This window comes from Macrobrachium rosenbergii, chromosome 50 (assembly GCF_040412425.1).
Source record: "Macrobrachium rosenbergii isolate ZJJX-2024 chromosome 50, ASM4041242v1, whole genome shotgun sequence".
NCBI lineage: Eukaryota > Metazoa > Arthropoda > Malacostraca > Decapoda > Palaemonidae > Macrobrachium > Macrobrachium rosenbergii.
The window spans coordinates 13,304,337-13,324,748 of NC_089790.1; the positions used below are offsets into that span (position 1 = coordinate 13,304,337).

General features: G+C 38.0%; 2 protein-coding genes and 1 long non-coding RNA gene across 6 annotated transcripts in view; 2 read left to right on the forward strand and 1 right to left on the reverse strand.

Moving 5' to 3' along the window:
- On the forward strand, nt 1-13,033 carry LOC136832641 (uncharacterized). Its single transcript, XR_010851271.1, has 3 exons — nt 1-51; nt 2,587-2,704; nt 12,909-13,033. It is a non-coding gene; the product is annotated as an uncharacterized lncRNA (long non-coding RNA).
- LOC136832640 (endochitinase-like) overlaps nt 6,947-20,412 on the reverse strand; it is a 20,928-nt gene continuing 7,462 nt past the window's right edge. Inside the window, exons 1-11 of one of the 4 annotated variants that reach the window (XM_067093909.1) lie at nt 15,756-15,956; nt 14,732-14,849; nt 14,189-14,346; nt 12,953-13,118; nt 11,819-11,904; nt 10,918-11,033; nt 10,625-10,751; nt 8,675-8,830; nt 8,452-8,530; nt 8,187-8,337; nt 6,947-7,350 (exon numbers count right to left, since the gene is read on the reverse strand). In XM_067093909.1, the coding sequence (XP_066950010.1) occupies nt 7,299-7,350; nt 8,187-8,337; nt 8,452-8,530; nt 8,675-8,830; nt 10,625-10,751; nt 10,918-11,033; nt 11,819-11,904; nt 12,953-13,118; nt 14,189-14,346; nt 14,732-14,822 (1,182 nt within the window). In that variant the 5' untranslated portion in view covers nt 14,823-14,849; nt 15,756-15,956 and the 3' untranslated portion in view covers nt 6,947-7,298. Of the gene's footprint in view, nt 7,351-8,186; nt 8,338-8,451; nt 8,531-8,674; nt 8,831-10,624; nt 10,752-10,917; nt 11,034-11,818; nt 11,905-12,952; nt 13,119-14,188; nt 14,347-14,731; nt 14,850-15,662; nt 15,957-20,412 lie in introns of those variants that run through there. The other 3 variants (XM_067093907.1, XM_067093908.1, XM_067093910.1) reach the window with 3 other exon arrangements.
- The window catches only part of LOC136832639 (probable glutamate receptor), a 17,946-nt gene continuing 16,205 nt past the window's right edge, over nt 18,672-20,412 (forward strand). The window contains exon 1 of the mRNA XM_067093906.1: nt 18,672-18,868. The gene's annotated coding sequence lies outside the window, so the exon portion shown is untranslated. The remainder of the gene's footprint in view (nt 18,869-20,412) is intronic.

Here is a 20,412-nt window from a genome sequence, read left to right on the forward strand (position 1 = left end):
TGCTTGTGAAGTGACTCAGTGAGTGCTTAGGAAATAGCAACCAGGAACCAGGTAGGAACCGGGCACGGCCCTTGTTCTTCAGCAGACACTTCTGATAAATCTGAAAAAAAAATAGCAGTTTATCTGCTTACAGAAGCAGAGATTTATGATTTTCAAAAATTTTATTGGTCCATATTCCCCTAAGACATGTTTTTGTTGATTTACGTTCCCCTTTATTCCCATTTTTTTTTACAATCTCTACTTCTAGTCATTCTAGTCATTATTTTTAATTATTCAATAAATATTGTTAAATTTGTGTTCAGTGAATTTGGATCCCTAAACTGTAGGATCACCGAGAGGCCTAGCTTGGTATTTTTTTTTTTTTTTTAGAAGACTTCGAATTACAAAATTGCCTGGTCTGTCGTATCTGCGTCAAGGAATAGGCTAACTCAGGTTCATTGGTATAAGGCCTAAATGAAATTTGGGTTCTAGCTTGCAGTAGGAGTGTGTTTTAAGAGAGATTTAATGAAAGTTAGTCACTCCTCGCTCATTTCATCAGGAAGTTTCACTTGAATTGCACACTGGCCTTGCTTAGGCTGCTAATACTGAGCCTAAGTAAAATTTGTTTTATGAATGAGCAATTTTCAATGTTACGATTTGAAATTTGCATTAGATTTTTTGTTTTTATTGCCTCCAGCTTAATTACACTCGGTGTGAGATCAGATACATGTGTCATGTAGCTGTTAAGTTCTGTAAACACTTGTAGGCCTAGCTAAGAGTGGCATGCTAACCACTCATTTAGCTGGAGGGATTAGGCTAGTAGTTTTGTGAGCTATGTATTTATGAGGCTGCAACAGTAGCCTAGATTAACATCATAGTGCAGCCATATTTCAAATGTCATGCTGCAAAAATAGTAGTTTTTTTTTTTACAAATACAATTGTTATTTGGCATAGGCTATATTGTAAAAATACAGGGTAAAAATACAAGTACTGTACTTAGTTTTATATCAGGCTGGTTATAAAAAGTTTTACTGTAACCTACTCCATGTGTCTTTTGGGTAGCCTATACTGTATAAATGCCCTCAATATCTACTGTTTTCATTTACTTTATTATTATTATTATTATATCATGGGCTGTGTAAATGATTCATATATGGTCATAGAAAGTTATATTTGATGATGTTAGCAATAGCCGGCCAGGGGTTGGAGAGGAATGTAAAGTCTTTCAGTTATGCCTTGTGGAATAAGTAACTGTGACAACCTGTGACATATGGGTCATCTTCAGTGGCTTAATTAGTTGTTTGATACCATTTGGAAAAGACAAAACAAATTTTCTTGAACACTGACTACAGAATGTGTATCAAGACATTACAAGTTGGCCTTATCTCATAGCATTTTTTTCATCATGCTGTCCAACCTCTCCTGTTACTTCATAGTGAAATTGGGGTTTCATCCTAATTTCACATTTAGACCTTTGTACTTCAGCTCATATTATGGATCTCTTTCTTGCTGTCCAACCACTTCAGCCCCCTCTTTTCATTGTCTTAAGTGTTGAATGGTTGAAAGAAGTAATGTGCTTGGTTTTATAGCCTAAATTTAATCATACATAATCATCACAGGATTTGGTTGAAAATTAAGTCCATGAATTTAGAGTACTTAGAGCATTACAAAGTTAGGGTAAGGATTTTTGTTTCAACATGCTCACTGAAATAAGAATATAATACCTCATATTTATTATCATCATGGACTCCAGCACTGCATTGCCAAGGGTTTCCGTCCATTTTGTGTTTTATCTTCCACAAATATCTACTCATCTCCAGCCTCCCATCTTAAAATTGTCATCCAAGGAGGTCTGAGTCTTCCAGCATTTTTGGTGACCATAGGAGCCTGGCTGACACTGTCAGGGGTTTGGCAGAGGATATGTCAAGCCTACTTCATCTCCCTTTCTTCATTATCTCATTTACACAAGGAGCTTCCTTGATTTCCACCTTGGTGTAACTTTTGATCAGTCTTCTGGGTTCATGTTGCATCACTGAAAGTATTAGGGAGTTTGCTGACATGTTGAGTATATAATCAGGAACTCACAGGCCTCTGTTGGTTGTCAAGTAAGGTTTGTCCTTGATTGATTTCATAGTTCATTACTATTATGACCATCTGGAATGAAGTTGAATCTTAGTTGACAGTAATAAGAGGTTATTACTGTGTGGAAAACTAGACAAGCCATTTAGATGTAGGTACAATACAGTTATTGTAGGATGTAAACTGAAGCAGAATTTTGTGTCTGAGTAAGTAGCATCTTAACAGCTGTTTAGATGATAAGATAAACTTGCATCTGAGAAGAAGACAGGTAGTTTGGACATTACCATAATTTTTGTTTATTCCAAAAACATATCACTGCCATGTTTGATTCATTACTTTGGTACAGTACTTTAGAGGTCAGGCTAAAGAAGGAAACATTTTTTATTCAAGTGGAAATTGCCCATAAATCTTCATTTGTAATTGAGCATTGTTGTACTTTTTAGTAAACCAACTCATAATTATGCATATTTTTATTATATACTATTTAGTGTATTTTGTGCATCCCACCCTCTTATTTTTTGTTTGCAGGGAGGTGCTTCCATAATCAAGTTGCAGTTGGAGTGTTGTCCGTATTTGATCATTTCATAGCATAAGACCATGGTGTGACTAGCAGATGTAATTGCACAGATAGTTGTTCTCCTTACAAGTAAGTTTTATACTTCTCTTTTGTCAAGGTTTTGAATTTTCTATCTTGTATCATCCTTGACTCTTAGAATCACCCATCTTTCAGTTGGTAGGGCTACCACCTCCTCTGTGGTGATGACTCATGCTTTATCCTTTTCTCCTCCTAATTAGTCCGTTATCAATATTTTGTGTGTGTCTGTATGGATAGATGGATGGATGTGAGTCAGTTGCTCACTGTTACCCTGAGTAACCAGTTGTCAACCTTCTCCTTATCAGCAATTTAAGGCCACCCCATTCCTCTGCTCTTGCCCAGTATGAGGAAATCTTACAAGAATAAGCCTTTTTCAGGCACTTGCTTCATCACAAGTGGCACCGATGGCTCACCACAGAATCCTAATTACTACTACAACCACCTGAAGACAACTCCTACCTTGAAGCACCCAGTCTTGGGATTGTTTGCTAAGAATTGAAGAAGGACACCATCTCTGATATTGAACTTGAAGTCTCATGGTTATGAACTGGAGCTGTACCCTAGTCTGACATTATGTCTGGAATTCTCAAGCTAACTCTCCCTTTCCAAGTGCCCCAGAGGGAGCTACTGCACCCTCAGTGCCATGAAAACTCCCCTTGCCTCTGGAGACCTTAGGCAAAGCTCTACGCCCCTCTTTAGCCAAGATGGAAGTGGACACTGAATGGACGACTTAGGAAAAAAGTGGCAGCTAGAGGATGATTCTGCAGAAAGAACTTCTGAATCATAGCCAAAGGTCATATGATTGCATATGCAGTCATAGCCAAGATGGGAAGTGCCAACCTGGGCTTGAAAACTCTATTAAACGAAACCTAAACAAAGATGATAACGAGGCCCAACACAAAGAAAAAATCAATCTTCTCTGAGGACATGCCAATTTTCAGCTGTTGGGTCCATTTTTATATGTTAGGAAAGCTGCAATCTGCAAGTCTCCCCCCACCCTTGGATCTCATTCTTCAGTTGCTGAATATCTAGGAGGACCAGAGATACATTGACAAGTCTGGAAACCCAATAAAGAAGGAAAAATACCAAGTTACATTTCCCTTGGCTTTTGGGATCCTTCTCACAGAACACCTGATAATTAAGCCTTTAAGGTGTTTCAAGTGGCAAAAATACAGTCACCACAACAAATGCTGCTTGGGAAAGGAGAGGTGTGGAATGTGCAGTAAACCACACATGACAAAGCAATGCTTGAATGCTTACAAGAGGGGAGAAGTGCTGAAAGCAAGTGTCCCAACTTTTCCCTTCTTCACCGCTCTTGGAACAATGGCTGTGGTGCTGAGTCGACTAAGTTACAAGAGTTACAGGCACTATGCCGCATCTCAGACTTTCAAGACCACCTGTGAGGCCTACACAGGTGAGTCAAAACACTGATGTTTGAACCACAGCAATATCCACCTACCAGACTACAGCAACATCCACCACCTGGACCATGCAAACACCATCAAATACTTGGAAGTAAGTTGGACTACACCCTCATTCCAACACCAAGAGTAACCATTCCTGCACCCCTCTCCTTCTCATCCTTTTATATCAAACCCCATTCCACCCTCAGAACTAGCCTTTTATCTTACCCTCACCTTTTTCTCCAAACCTTTCACCTTCCTCATCCAGCAATCTGGTATTTGATGTCCAAGAGAATGCTGTTACACACAGTGACATCTATATAGCTGCTAAAGTTTAAGATATCACAACCAGAAGTCCTGTCCTGAAGCAGCCGTTGTTCATTTTGAGTAACAGTCATTCTATCGATTCTCATAAATGAAAAATACTTTGTATTTTTCATTTTCCTGAGTAAATTAAAAGTTGGGAGTATTCTCCTTAGATTTTTACATGTTTTTTGATCTGCAATTTTTGTCCATTTTCTTTCTGCTTCTCTTCTTCTAAACCAGGACTTCATGCGGTTGAACTTTCTCACCTACTGATTGGTATTTGATTATTTACGGGCTGCTCATGGAACAAGAGCCTGTGCTAGTGCGCTGCTAGCTTGTTTGAAAACATGATTCAATTTCATCCAAACTTTGCATCAGACATTCCATCCATAAGTTATTCTGACTACTTTTGCACTAGGATGATCATCATCTAGTAGAAGTTAATCCATGTCTCCCATTTCTCTCAAGCCTATTTACTGGCAGACAGCTTCCTATCCTTAAGAAAATTGTAAGGATAACTCAGTGTAGGATTAATATCTTTTAAGTGAAAAGCATTTCAGATATATCCCAAATAAATAGTGTTTCGATTATTACTGTAGTTCTCTGGATGAAAATTTTTCTAAAAGTTACATTGAATTGAATAACATAATCATGATTGACACTTATTTAAGCTCTGATACCTGTAAGTCACTTATTTAAGCTCTGACACCTGTAAGTCAGTACAGTAGTTGTCAAATGATATCCAAAGGACATACAGTATTACTTGGAGATGTTCATTTCAAGCAGGTTAAATGGTAATGGTGTTAGAGCCTCTTTAAAATATAATAGTAGATTTCAGGTGCATCTTTATTAACAAATGCTTCAGTCATGACAGTACATTTCAGGTACACCTTTATTCATGAAAAGTTCCTTCCATGCTGCGTGCTTCAGGTGGGTGGGTGGGTATAGATAAGATTATTCAAACAAATTGTAGAATCATGTTTTACAAGGAATTATATTACACACCGTCAAACTTGAATGCCCCTACTTATTCTCAGCATTGCTAAATTAAAAGCTGATATGCCGTCTTCATTGTCACCAGTTTTCTGCAGGAAAAGTTGTAAGTGCAGTAGATGGAGGAAGGATATGATAGTGAGCAATAAGCTTTAAAGAACATGTTGCCTGTGAAGTATTAGCCTGCCCCATTCTACTTTCAAAAATTACGTTGAGCATATATATCGTTGTCATTTTGTTTCTACAAACACTTGAGTTATTTAGAAGTGAAGTAACGTTAACTATTACTTAGATATCTATTGCCACAGGATTATTAATAGATATTTTAATGATACTGGGTGTTACTGGATAAGTTTATAGCTTAAAGATTTTCATAAACCTTACAAAATGTTCAAAGTGGAGCAGCCATTTATGAACCATTTTGATTTGTTTATCATCACAAATACCATTTTCTCTCCCTTCTACCCATTTGTAAAATTCGTCTGTGTTTCTCTGCAAATTTTCGCCACTCAGTCAAGAATGAATCCTCTGCGTGAGCAATATGTGAGGTTAGATCTCAGACTTGGGGTTTGCTTAATCCTCAAGTCCGACATGTAAACTCGTGTAGCTGACCCAGAGGATTTGTTCTTGAAAGAACTCGCTTATTGATCACCCAGAATACAGTATTCATTCTTGAATGAGTGTTCTTCTTCTGAAAACACAGAAGAATTTGACAAATGGTTAGAAGGGAGACCAAATGGTGGTTGTGATGATAAACAAATCAAAATGGTTCATAAATGGCAGCTGCAACTTTGAAGTACAGTCAAGCCATATTCATTTAATTAAGAATCTCAAAGTCTCAAGGGACCAAGTTTCTAGAAATTAAAATATGGGAAAAACACCCTTTAAGAACTATTGAAGATTGAAGCACTCAACTTTGCACTCAGCTTATGCTTGTCCTGATTTTGCAAACTGTATACCTCCCATACCTTGATGGCACTAGACTCTTAAGTAGTGTGCTAGCAAGGCTTGTAGTTTTTCAGCTAAATAAGCTTTCTAAGCAAAATTATTCACATTAGTATTTTCTCTAAATAAAGATTGGAAATACAGCACACTATTAGTAATATCCATGTAATTTTAGTGAAGATTTTTGACCGAAGGCTGTAATGTTGTCCTTGCAGCTGCTCACAATATCAAAGCTTGATAATTGTGATGTTTCTGGACCTGTGATTCAGGAGAACGCTGTAAACTTCTCAAGAGATTTTGGGGAGAACAGCTCATGATTATTCATGATATTGAAAAGGTTAGTCCTAGCCTCATTGTCTTACTGTACAGTAGGCTGTTTTGGTGATGGGGCAAATATACTGTTTATAAGTAATCAAATCACAGAATATTGTTTACAGATTTGAGATGATTATTGTTTGTTAGCAAGATTTGTAAGAAAAAATGATTGGTGTATGAAAGTGCACAACACAAATGTTCTATAGTCTAATGTTTTGATAGGCCAGTATACTAATTTTATTTTTCCCAATCATCCAACTCCTCTCAATCGAAGGGTATTTGGATAATAGGAACTTGATTGCACCTTCAAGTTATCTAAAAAGAAAAAAAGTTGTTAAAGCCAGAGATTTATTTATAAGAGTCAAGATAAAGCACTGACCCAAAACAAGCTTGACAATGATAGAAATCATCATGAACTCGCAAATATCAAACTGCAAACATGGAAAACCAGATCACCTTTTTTTGTGATATAAGCAGAGAAAACATAAACAAGGAGCACACACACACATTCCATTATGAAATGTCAAGTGTACAAAGTCATCATTTTTATTTTGTTGATGCACCCTTCCAAAATTAAGGACAAAGTTATGTGGACCACCGATCTCGTCTCCTATGATTTTTAAGTAGCTATAATTAAGCTCTCTTTCACTCTCCCTCTTTAAGGGAAAGCTTTGTGTGAGCATCTAGGTGGAAGACTCTGGCACAGTGTAGTTTTGAAGTCCATTGTAGACAGTTCTGTAAAAAAAAAAGAGAGAAATACAGCGCATCAGTACAAGTGTGCTTCTTTGCAGAAACTCAGAGAAAGCGTAAATGGAGTTGATTTATCGTTATTAATCTCGAAGATCGTTTGATGCTAGAAAACAGATCCCACAAAACCAAAGGCCAAAACTGAGTGAAAACAGTAACAGTCTAGACCTCGTCATTGGAAATTTGTATAAATTCATCCAACAGTTAGGGATGTTTTTCAGAAATAGTCAACAGATTAATAACTGGTAGTATAATGAGTCAGGTCAATGGAACATTATATCAGGATCATAAACATTAGCAAAAAAGGGACGACGCATGAATCTGATTTTCAGACTAAAGAATTTTCATACAAATCTTATAAAACATGAAAAACTTTGACGTAAAAATGATCACAATCTGTGTTCAATGTCTTCTTTTTGAGAATTTGAAATCTATCCACATAATATTTGAGATCCTTTTCATTTTACAACGTATTTCCGAACTTAAGTAATACTTAAGATGATAAAAACACTTGTGAATGAAATCCAAGATTAATCAAACAATAACCATTATGTAGCCAACCACGTCACAATAGAAAGCTGCTTACCACACATGTTCCAGGAACCCTTTAGTTGACATGGAAATCATCATTACTATCATTATTATCACTGAAGATGAACATGAGCGTGGAGGCTATTCTTTTTGAACAATATGAGCAACCATGAACTAACAAAACCAGTATCTACACTACAGAATGCACTTATAGGAAAAAGGAACGAACAGAGCAGGAAGGAAAAACGAAGGGCTAAAAGAAGCGAGAGTCCAGATGCACCCGAGATACTCACTTCATTAGCGGGAACGTTCCCAGGTTGCACTGTCCAAGCTTGTCGTCGTGGCTCAACTGCCAGTTCATGGCTCCCAAGAAACCCATTTCACGGATGTAGTTCATTTTCAACTCAAGGCTCTTGACGTTTTCGTATCCGACCCAGTCTTTACCTGTCAACAGAATTTTCATTATCTTAAGACGTTTATTGTCGCCATCATGAGCCTGTATTCAGGCGCTGAAAGCTACCGATTTAATGTGAATATATAACGGAATGGTTTGCTTACCGCTGTAGGCGAACGGAACGAGGCCAATGTCATCGAAGTCTTCAACCCAACCAGCTTCATCGATCATTCTCTTACACAACTGAAAACGAAATGATCGCTATACTGATGTTTGTCTCATACATAGTACTACTACTGTTTCACCTAGCTTCTAAATCCTAAAGAGCATGCAATGTCATTTGCTTCTTCAACGAAAATGTTATCAAGAATCCGGGACGACTCTTACCTGAGCGTAGGAGATGGTGCCTCCTCCCTCTGTGGGTGCATGAAGTTCGTGCTGTGATGGGTCTTTCAGAATGTATGAGTGGCCGTAAAAAGGAACGCCAATGACCAATTTGCTTCGGGGACAGCCATTTTCCACGTAATACAGGGCTCCGTCATTCTATGGAGGTGAGAAACAATGCATGTAAACAAAATACATAGCCTAACTAGCTTAGTGTTTCGGTGATGCGTCTACATGACACAAGGCCAACCCAATTAACCTAAATATGCGTTTATGTAAATGTGTGTGTGTGTGTGTGTGTAACTCATGTAACTTTTGGCCTTATTTCCCTGGGAATAATGACAGTGTATTGTAAACTAATCCGTTAATAAGCCGTTCTGGAATCACTAAGCTGCAAATGTATATCATTTAAGTTATTTATATATACGTGTATCTGTGTAATCAATAGGTTGCACTAAGCTTTTATTGGAGAACAACTATTTGAGACATCCATAAAGACTAAATCGCAAATAACTTGCAAGGTAAACACTATGGGCCCACGTATATATAACTATATACTGTAAATGTTCAGACGACTCATTATTATTATTATCATTAAATTTCCAAAGATATTCTGCTTTTACAAAATGAAGAACCTCCAAGTGGTATGTGGACGTCACAAATCCAAGCCCACGACGTCACGATGCAAACTACCAGAAAACTCTGTCATCACACATAGGCTAAAGTTACGATATATATGCAGCTGGCAACTGACTGGGAATGATGACAAGCCACGCCAGTACTGCGACTGAGCTGTGAATCAGCCCCTCGAGGTTCGTACACAACCCAATGGGTTTTCCAGAGACGCAGATTCTCAGGTCGAAACCTCGCTGAAAATGAGCGGACACTGGCACAGATGTCCCAAACACCACCCCTTGTAAAAGGATAGAAAATGGGACAGCAAAAGCTGCTCATCCCTGTGTGAAGGTTGTTTGTTTTTTCTCCCAGGTAAAATGGTAAGTGTTGACAGCAAAGACTGCTGATTTCTGTGCATGAACTTTTCTTTTTTTCAACACAAGCCACCTTTCCCTAAAGCACAAGCTGGCTTCCTTTTCCTTCTCAGCCCTTTCCCACTAGGCTGGGACTCATTACTATAAACATTTCTCTCCTATTGATGGGCAGCAGGAGGTTCAAAGGGTTTGCAACCCTGCCCATCCCCTTCGTTCATCTTCACTAACTAACTGCCAAAAAGGAATATTTTTTGTCTTTTCATAGATCAACACAATTACGGGCTGTTCCTGGAGCAAGAGGCTGCTCCCGCTCCAGCACAAGGCTGGCTTAATCTTAAACAACAGCAACAATTTCATACATTCTCTCATTAGACGAGAATATATTCTTATTATTATTCACAAAAGAGCCCCATGTTCATGGAACAAACGGAACTGCCATGATTTTGCCCATCATGATTTCATAGGACAAACCGCCCATGTGTTAACTTGTTCAGAGAGGATTGGCAGGTAACCATTTAAAACCTATCTTAACAACCTTAGTCTTACCTAACCTATCATAAAGACATGTGGCCTACGTTGTATGATGCTTGCACACACTTCATATCCCCACCGCCTTGAAAAACAGAGGAAGCTAAATATCTATATAAAACTATTTATGCCGTGAAAACATGTATTTTCTTTATTTGTGAAAAAAAGTGTCGGTGTATATTCTCTGCCTTCAGCATAATCAATTTTAAAAATACTTTTTATTTTTGGTAAATTCAGACAGCAAAGTTTTCACAAGATGAAGTGAGACGCCGATCAAGAGAAAACGACACTGGCTGATTAAAAGTTATCCTCTTGTTTTGAGAATTAATAATTTTTCTTTAAACATCAAGCTGAAAAGACCTAGATGCTCCTAAGCCTGAACTGCTTGAGGTATTAATGCCTGCAGTACTCCGTATGCACAGAAAACACAACTTACAACATTCCAGCGTTCGTAGCTTCCAGTGTCCAAGTCTGGTCTGCGGTAGAGCATGGAATGAACATCAGCAAATCCATCCTTGTCACTTCGAAGGTCATATCCCATCATGTAGACGGCATCGAGAGTGCTGGAAGTAATATGTAGATTACAGACGGCAATGACAGCAAAATGAGAACAAGAAAAACCGGAGTCAAATGAGCGTAAATACAGACAGTTTACCTACATTACACTTAACTTAATCTGTTATTGAGAGTCGTTTTTGTCTCGTTGACAGTACGATAAAACTTACGAACCTGCAGATGTCAGGAATGCTGTAAATGCTGCCAGCCCAGGGGCCTCCTGTAGGTGCTGCTATTGTTAAGGTCCAGCCTTGGTCTTCCTTATCGAAGGCTTCTTTCAGCTCTTGAAGCTTCAAAATTCAATGTCATTAATTCATGTACAGGTCACATATTTCTTAGTGAAAAAATAAGACAATTGGTAGATATAACACCCTGGCATCTCATCAATAATGGATGAATATTTTTACATTATCATACCCAATAATTAGCATGACGGATAAAGCAACATCCATTTTGCTGTCAAAAATGCAGATAATCGATAGCTTCGTGAACTAACAACTTACTCATGAAGACAGCTCAGATAATTTTCAGAAACACTTTGTAAAGCACGGTAGCACAACAACTTTTTTCCTGCTCTAAGACAAAAGATTCTGTTGGGGATTCATCAAAGTGCACTTGGACTGAATCTTCTGCTGACCTGAACTGTTAAATTGACAGATCTATCTGTCTGTTTACTGGTTTTTCTCTCTCTGTAAATGAATTGAATTGAATATAGAATTTAGCATTGGGACCTATGATGTCATTCAGCGCTGAAACTGAAATTGACAGTAAAAGGTTTGAAAGGTGTAACAGGGGAAAACCTCAAAGCAGTTGCACTAGGAATCAGTTGTTATGAGAGGGTGGAAAGTAAGATGGAAGACAGAGAATAAGAAAGAAGACAGTAAAAGAAACGACAGGGGTCGCAGCTAGGGGCCGAAGGGATGCTGCAAAGAACCTTAAGTAATGCCTAAGTGCATCGCACGAGGTACACTGACGGCACTGCCCCCCTACGGAGACTGTGAATGCGACGATGCGCTCTCCCTCCCCCCTTATAGAGTATTAGACAATGATCTTTTGAATAAAAGATATTTCTCACCAGAATCTTGTGATTGTTTTTATCCTTGATCTCCGGAAATTCCCAGTCGACATCGAAACCATCAAAACCATGATCATATAAGAATTCTGGAAAAAAAAAATTGAAGCACTCGGTAAGGATTGTCAGATAGATACTTTGATATCTTATGGTGAATTAAATTTGTATAATCTCAGATGTGTCTATAGGTGTACACATTCATATATTTATTATATACATAAACACATGCGGGAATAAATTTATATATATATATATATATATATATATATATATATATATATATATATATATATATATATATATATATATATATATATATACATCACCATATAAAAATATGATATATATATAGGTCCCTGACTGGTTTCGACTTTATTTCTAAGCCATCACAATGGCTTAGAAATAAAGTAAAAACATCAGATCTACACGTAGGCCTCTTATTTTCTCACCTGAGTGACTTTATTTCTATATATATAACGCCATATGGCTATATATATATAAAGTCAAAACTAATTCTAATAGCCACAATGCCTTCTTAACTCAATTCTTCTTTTTTGGATATCTCACCTGTGGTGATGTGAGGCATTATATATTTATATATATGTATGTAAAAGTGACCTTAATTCTAAAATATGGAATATGATGAATATATATATATATATATAAATATATATATATATATATATATATATATATATATATAACCGAATCACGAAAATATGGAACGTGATGAATATATAAATAAGACAAAATCCACGAAGGAAAGGACAATAAGTGCTGCAAGGCCTTTCGACTCCACCGTCCTTTACTTGCTTGCAAAGGATTTATATATACACATACATACAGTATATATATATGTTTTCCTATATAGTATATATTTATTTATATATATATACATATATATATATATATATACATATATATATATATATATATATATATATATATATATATATATATATATATATATATATATACAATATATATATATGTGTGTGTGTATGCATATTCACATCCGTGTATTTGTGCTTCGATGTGCTCACTTTGTCAAAACAAAAGAACATTCACGTTATCATATCTTTTCTACTCTTAGATGATGCTGAATTTCGTTTGACAAGAAAAGCATCTTCTACTTACTGACAACACTTGCGATGAAAATGGCCCTCTTCGCCCCATCGCCTGCCATCGTCGAAAATTTGAGGGCATCGCTGCCCCCACCACCAATGGAGATGTCAGTTCTCAGGTGAGGAAACTTCTCCCTCAGTCCCACAAACCTCCTGTATCCTCCTTCCTCGATGTCAAACTCGTTGGTGAATGATAAATGCGATTAAACTTAATTTGATTCGATCGTGACGTTTAGTTATCTATAATAACATCATTTACTGAATAAATATTCGATTGCACTCCTGCCTTCATAGCTAAATCTTTTATTAGAAAGTCTTATTTCTAGCAGAGATATCTGTGGACCATCTTTTTTTAGTTTTCTGTAAAAGAAAACTGTTGTGCCGGCTTTGTCTGTCCATCAGCACTTTTTTCTGTATGCACTTTTCTGTCGACCCTCAGATCTTAAAAACTACTGAGGCTAGGGGGCTGGAAATTGGTATGTTGATCATCCACCCTCCAATCATCAAACATACCAAATTGCAGCTCTCTAGCCTCAGTAGTTTTTATTTTATTTAATGTTAAATAAAATAATCGTGCGTCTGGCAACGATATAGGACAGGCCACCACCGGGTCGTGGTTGAAGTTTCATGGGCCGCGGCTCATACAGCATTATACCGAGAACACCAAAAGAGATCTATTTTCGGTGGCCTTAATTATACACTGTACAGAAAACTCAATTGCGGCGAAGAAACTTCGGCGCCTGTTTTTACTTGTTTTTTTTTCCAGCAGTCAACTCAGTTTTTTTTATGAATGGTAGGGGTTAACTTCTTTTTTTTATTGCTAATAACTTTTTTCTTTGAATTCATTCTTGCGTTAGTAGTTAATAACAGAAAATTGCTCTCTTTACTCTCTCTCTCTTCTTATCAGTTTAACCACACTGGCTCTGTTCTAGAACCTTCTGGGCTAATGCTTCCCCAACGTCACACGATTCGAGAATCAAGTAAGTATGAGGCAGCTTCAAAAGACAACATTCCTCTCCCTTCTTGTGCGAATAATGAAACTCACTGAGCAATTCAAAACTAATGCTTGAATGATTGTACGATTGAACCGACGAAATTGCAATTTCATATTTAGAACAACTTCTGTTGTACTTGAGAAGAATATATACTATCTTCTAGCGTATGACAGATTGCTATAAAGTTTGTAGCCAAGACGTGAAAACTTAAACAATGACTAAGTAGTAATAAATGAACAAAGTTAGAATGTTACCTGATAATCCCTTGGTTCCACCTCCCAAGTGTCGCCAGAGAGACTGCAAAAGGCGTAAAGGACGTTGGTGCATAGATCTCCCGGAATCTCTTCTATCTCCAAAGCTCCTCCCGGCGCATAGTAACAGCTGTTCAGGGGAGCTTTGCCCTGCCGTCTACCTGAAGTTTCGAAGATCACAAAGAACTTTGCTTGAGGGGAAGAAATGTGTCTTTTCAACGAAGTCACTAGCTATTGAGAGCAATACTGCCCTAAAATGGAAAACTTCAGTATCAGCACAATTTTCGAAATTGAGGTGTGCCACCTGTTGGGCTCGTGAAACACCAACACACAAGTTACTGTAGTTTCAGAATGATTCTTCAGTGCTTTATTTAGGGAGTCCCATTTGCAGTATCTGCAAAATCATTAGTAAGGCAAGGGAAAACTGCAGTATTTACCATTTTTCTCAGTTTTGAATTTTTTGCAGTCTTCCATTTTAGAGCAGAATATGTCCATGATTAGATGATATCACTCTGGGCGCAAGATTTTATGAAAACAATTCCTCACCTTCCAGAACACTAACAAGGCTTGCACCTGCTAGAATCAGGATGAAGCATGCAAACAACAGGAAACTGTGCACGCTACGCATGTCAATCATATTGTTTTTTTTTTGTTAGCCTAAGACCTGAGGACAAGAGAAATCCGCTGTTAGTGAATTTTTGCAGTTCGTAATTAAGACTGTTACTATCTTGTTTTACCAATGATCCTTGGCCAAGTGAAGCTTGTAAGCTTGATTCGACAATGAACTGCTCCCCATAAAACCAGTCACTGATAAAAGATTGCTTTCGTTGGTCACATTTCAAGAAACAAATATATACATTGAAGAATTCTGAAATACAGCTACAATTACTTATCACATATGTTTCTACTTTAAATCTAGTACAAATCCAGTCACTATAATTTTGCTTTCAGAATGTGCATTTCTTAACGAAGGTGTCATTCATAATGATTATACTGGACTTGTTGTAAACGTCATCAGCTAGATAGACTGATTGGTTGATTCTTTATAATTCTGAATAATTTCCAGCAAGAATTCTTGGTGGTTTGCAAATAAGGGAGTTATTTGTCACCTGATTATTGACTGGTCGTTGCTACTTTGGCTTGTTATTTATGCGTCACCTACTCAGAGGTGCTAGTACTAAATGCCATATGGCAAATGTAGAGTAGACGGCCGCACTAAAATATCGTTTATTAATATAATTTGTCGACCAAGCAATATAAAATTGGGTGTGTATAATACTTTGATCCCCAAGGGCCTAGTACTAAACACGGCGTCCCAAGGAGCTTTCGCCATGTTTAGTACTAGCACCTTAGAGTGGGTGACGCATAAATAACAAGCCAAAGTAGCACAGACTGGTCTCAGTAAAAATGGTTTCCGTGGAGAGTTATTTGCTCTTTTTCCTGGTCTACCAAAGGAACTGATTATCTATGTACTCACCAGTCACAAGGAAAGACAGTTTGTTTTGCTCTGTAATCACCAGAGTTCTGGGTTTGTGAATTCACCAGATAACCAACCTCTTTAGGCACTCACTTGGTATGTGCTCACCGGGACATCTGGTGAAATCTGCACCAGCGGACCTTATGTATTCTCCCTTTGCCGAGTCAAGCAGAATATGATAAGCGCTCGGTATCTGTTATACCCGAGAATCCAAGATGTTTTGCACTCAACCCTCTGCTTGCCGCCTCCCGTGGGAGAAAGTAACGCTAGCGTTTGTCGTTAACCCCCTCTCCCATATCAGTGGACAGGTGGAACTACTTAAGGGTTTTCTCGCCGTCTACTTCTTTACATTTCTCACGCTTTCTCTCTCTTTGTACATGTACATACACATATAAATGTATGTGCATATGTAGTTATATACACTCACGACACATATATATGTATGTATAAAACAGTCATTCAATTATTGTATAAAAAGGAATGACTAAATAAACGGAAAACCTTTTTTAAAACCGACAAGTTTGGTTACCACTGAACAGCAAAGTAATGTATGTTATGCACGTCGGATATAAATTCCCTCTGATGACCCTGAAAACGATTGAAATTGGGAACTGCTCAGAACAGGCACTTTGCTTCGAGGTGACAAATTTAATTTTCCCTTTTAATAATGGTGATCTTTAAAAAGAACTATAGAAATTATAATATAATGGCACTGTTTCGCAAAAAGAAATAAAACCTTGAAGATTATTGTAGAGGTGTGTGTTGGTACTATTTGGCTGACGTATCATTGTAAGCAGCAAAACCACCAACAGCAATAGGATGAAAATAAACATCAATTGTAATTGTGACGACTAAGAAAAATGATGACGACGACGCAAAAACTTTAGACGCCAAAGCAATGAAAAGAAATTTAAAGAAACCTGGATAACTGGTGATGAGAAAAATAAGCCAAGAGATGATAACAAGAGCCGGCATCTAAACACGACAGAATTTGAATTAAACTTCGACCATTTTCATGAGTCCCAACAAGAGATTCTGAATTGAATACAGTTTAGGCCGAAGGCCAAGCACTGGGACCTATGAGGTCACTCAGCGCTGAAACGGTTATTGACAGTAAAAGGTCTGAAAGGTGTAACAGGAGGAAAACCTCGCAGTTGCACTATGAAATATTTGTTAAGAGGGCGTGGATAGCGAGATGGAAGAAAAATAGTATAAGTGGAAGTAAGATACAAGTAATGGAAGAGGTTGCAGCTAGGGGCCGAAGGGACACTGCAAAGAATCTTTAGTAATGCCTACAGTTCACCGCATGAGGTTCGCTGACGGCACCATCCCCCTGCGGGGAACAAGAGATTCTGCAGCTAAAAGTCAGTGTCACTCCAACCAAAGGTTTACCTGTCAAGAAGTTAAAGATTACCGACGGGGTGTTTGTCGTGTGAGCGACAGGAGATGGTCTTTGCATGCATAAGAAGCAGGAGAGTCGAATTCTCTTGTCAGTGCTGTCGCTACGAAGTAGAAAAAAAAGGCTTAATAATTGATCGAACTCACTGGCAAGGATTACCGCGATTAAACGCGGCGATTTTCCAAATGATGAACAGAGTGAAAACTCCTTTTCGAAGGATGCTCAGCTGCGAAAGAAAATTGTCGCAAAGTGACAAGACAACGTTACAAAACGAGTGTTTGTCTTTGGCTCTGATTTGAGAGCATGTCTTCCCAGTATTTAAACTCGTCTTTACTTGCACAAGGACAGGAAAAAGCATATACACAAATGTTTCCTACATATAATTATCATGACAAATTTTTATGCTCTCTCTCTCTCTCTCTCTCTCTCTCTCTCTCTCTATATATCTATCTATATATATATATATATATATATATATATATATATATATATATATATATATATATATATACATATATATATACATATGCTACTACTTAGCTCGTTGCTCTATGAGATCAGCTTATGCTTCCCTGTAGCTGACTTTCGTTGGAAATTCTCACTGGAATTTATGATCCGGTTCTCACCTATGTCTTGGAATAGAATAGAATACAATAGAACAGAATATAGATTTTAGGCCACTGCCCAAGCGCTGGGACCTATGAGGTCAATCAGCGCTGAAACGGAAATTGACGGTAGAAAGGTCTGAAAGGTGTAACAGGAAAAAACACTCGCAGTTGCACTGTGAATCAATTGTTAGGAGAGGGTGGAAAGGAACATGGAAGAAAGAGATTATGAACGGAGGTACGGTAAAAGGAATGAAAGAGGTAGCAGCTCGGGGCCGAAGGCACGCTGCAAAGAACCCGAAGTAATCCTACAGCGCACTGCACGAGGTGCACTGGCGGCACTATCCCCCTACGGGGCGTAACATTGGAGAAACATACAACTTTTTCTTTAAATCAAACATTCCTATGAATGTTTGTAGCATAGTTTTATGTGCGCATTACCTTATAAGATTCGGTTTACGAAAGGCGCATCGATACCAGAGTCAAAACGAATGCTCGCTGTTCTAGTTCACTTAATAATTCACCTAAAATTTCGGCACATGCCTCATTAATTTTCTGCTATGTCAGAACGAAGTTTTCTATAGAGCTGTAGCAAAAATATTCGTATAAGATTCTCAGGCAAATGAGCAAAGAGTTAGCAAAAAATAATAAGGTAATGGGTATGAAATTAACCGACCAGCATTCATAAGAGCGTTTAAACGTAAAGAGGAAATTAATCTTGTTTTTCTAATGCATATGAATAGCTGGAGAAGACTACGCCAAACTTACATTTTTCGAATTTAATAACCTCCTCTTGTTATTTACTTTTCTGGGGTTTCATACGGAAAATTAACCTCCTGCTTACTACCACTTTTATCAGTTTTATGTTTTGTAAATGTCATGTAAAGCGTCCTTACAAAGGCGAAATGTTTTGACAGCTTTTACGTCCCTGACACGCATCTGATATGTTTGCTCTTCACGTCACGCTCAGGAAACCTGTCAGGGCTCCGAGATGAGCAATGCTGCGGCTCTCTATGACAGGTTTACGAAAACCGGAGTGAATGCGAAAAGAACTACGCTTTTAAGGTCAAGCAGAACTGCGCATGCTTGGTCCTTAGGCAGCTAGGGAGTGGACCCTGTCGTTCTCAACATTGGTTCAATGAGAGGTAATGTTTACTTCAGTTGAACAAGAACTGCCCCAGAGAAGGAAGCCAGTTTTTCCGGTGAGTGTCGCGGGGGTTAGTGGCTGCAGACCAGTGGTAACCACTCCTCTGCTGTTTTTTAAGTTAAATTGATGGATTCGAATTCAGTTTACTGTCTGTATTATATTCTAAATAGGCTACTGCCGTTTTCCGAATATTTGTGCATGTATACCTTTGCTATGGAATCAAGTCTTATTCTTATTACCCATGCAGTAATGAGAAAACAGCCTCGCACATGGGTCTCTGCAAAAATATGAGACGTATGTTTATTCTTATACATTGTATTTGCTTGACTGCATATATATATATGTATATATATATATATATATATATATTATATATATACGGTATATTATAATGTGTGTGTATGTATGTATGTGTATATATTATACACGCACACACGTGTAATATGAACGAAGGCAGGCTGGTTGGTCTTAATCGGGTGAATCTGCGAAACAGCATCGTTAGGAGACAGCTGTGAATTCCGAGCAATTATTCAATCAACCTAAACAGGTGAATTAGAACTTTGCTCTTCTGACTGAAATAACTGAACTAATTGGTTCAAAATTGACGTTAAATGGGAATGTAAGGCTGGAGGTAATGTGCCAGTTGGAAGCTTGAATTTCAAGTCGATAGCCCCTGTGGGCTTTTTCCATATGAATAGGGTTCATCTTCTGAATAATAATAATAATAATGTCCGGCGCTTGCACAGAAACAGTACAAAAAGAGGCATGATTCAGCAGCAAAAGCCCTCCACTGGAGCCTGTGCAAGAGACACCAGCTAGTTTGCAGTAATAAGTGGTACGAACACCAACCTGAGGGAGTGATAGAAAACGACCAGGCACAGATCCTCTGGGACTATGGTATCAGAACAGATAGGGTGATACGTGCCAATAGACCAGACGTGACGTTGATTGACAAAATCAAGAAGAAAGTATCACTCATTGATGTGGCAATACCATGGGACACTAGAGTAGATGAGAAAGAAAGAAAAAAAGATTGATAAGTATCATGACCTGAAAATCGAAATAAGAAGGATATGGGTTATGCCAGTGGAAATTTTACCCACAATCATAGGAACACTAGGCACGATCCCAAGATCCCTGAAAAGAAATCTGGAAAAACTAGATGCCGAAGTAGCTCCAGGACTCATGCAGAAGACTGAGAAGAGTGTGCTACAAGAAACAGCGCACATAGTGAGAAAAGTTTAGATAATGTTCGAAGCACCTAATTAGCAGCCGCACTGGCTTCCAGTTATTCTCGAAACTTTGCTTCCGGTGTGTTTAGATAATGTTCGAAGTACCTAATGAGCATTCAGTTCCTTAAACCTATTTGGATGGATGGATATGCATCTAAATATGCCACAAATATGTCCGTAAACTTATCGTACCGATTAGTTCGCTTGTGTTCGAAACGTCATCCCAGTCCACTTAACGTTTTTTTTATTCTCTGCGTTACAAACTGTGGGACTCAGGCTACCACTTTAGGCAAGCTTGTTTAACTGCTCTATCATTCGAGGTTAAAGGAAGCAGTTTTCAGGCTTATGTACGTTGGAAGATTATTCT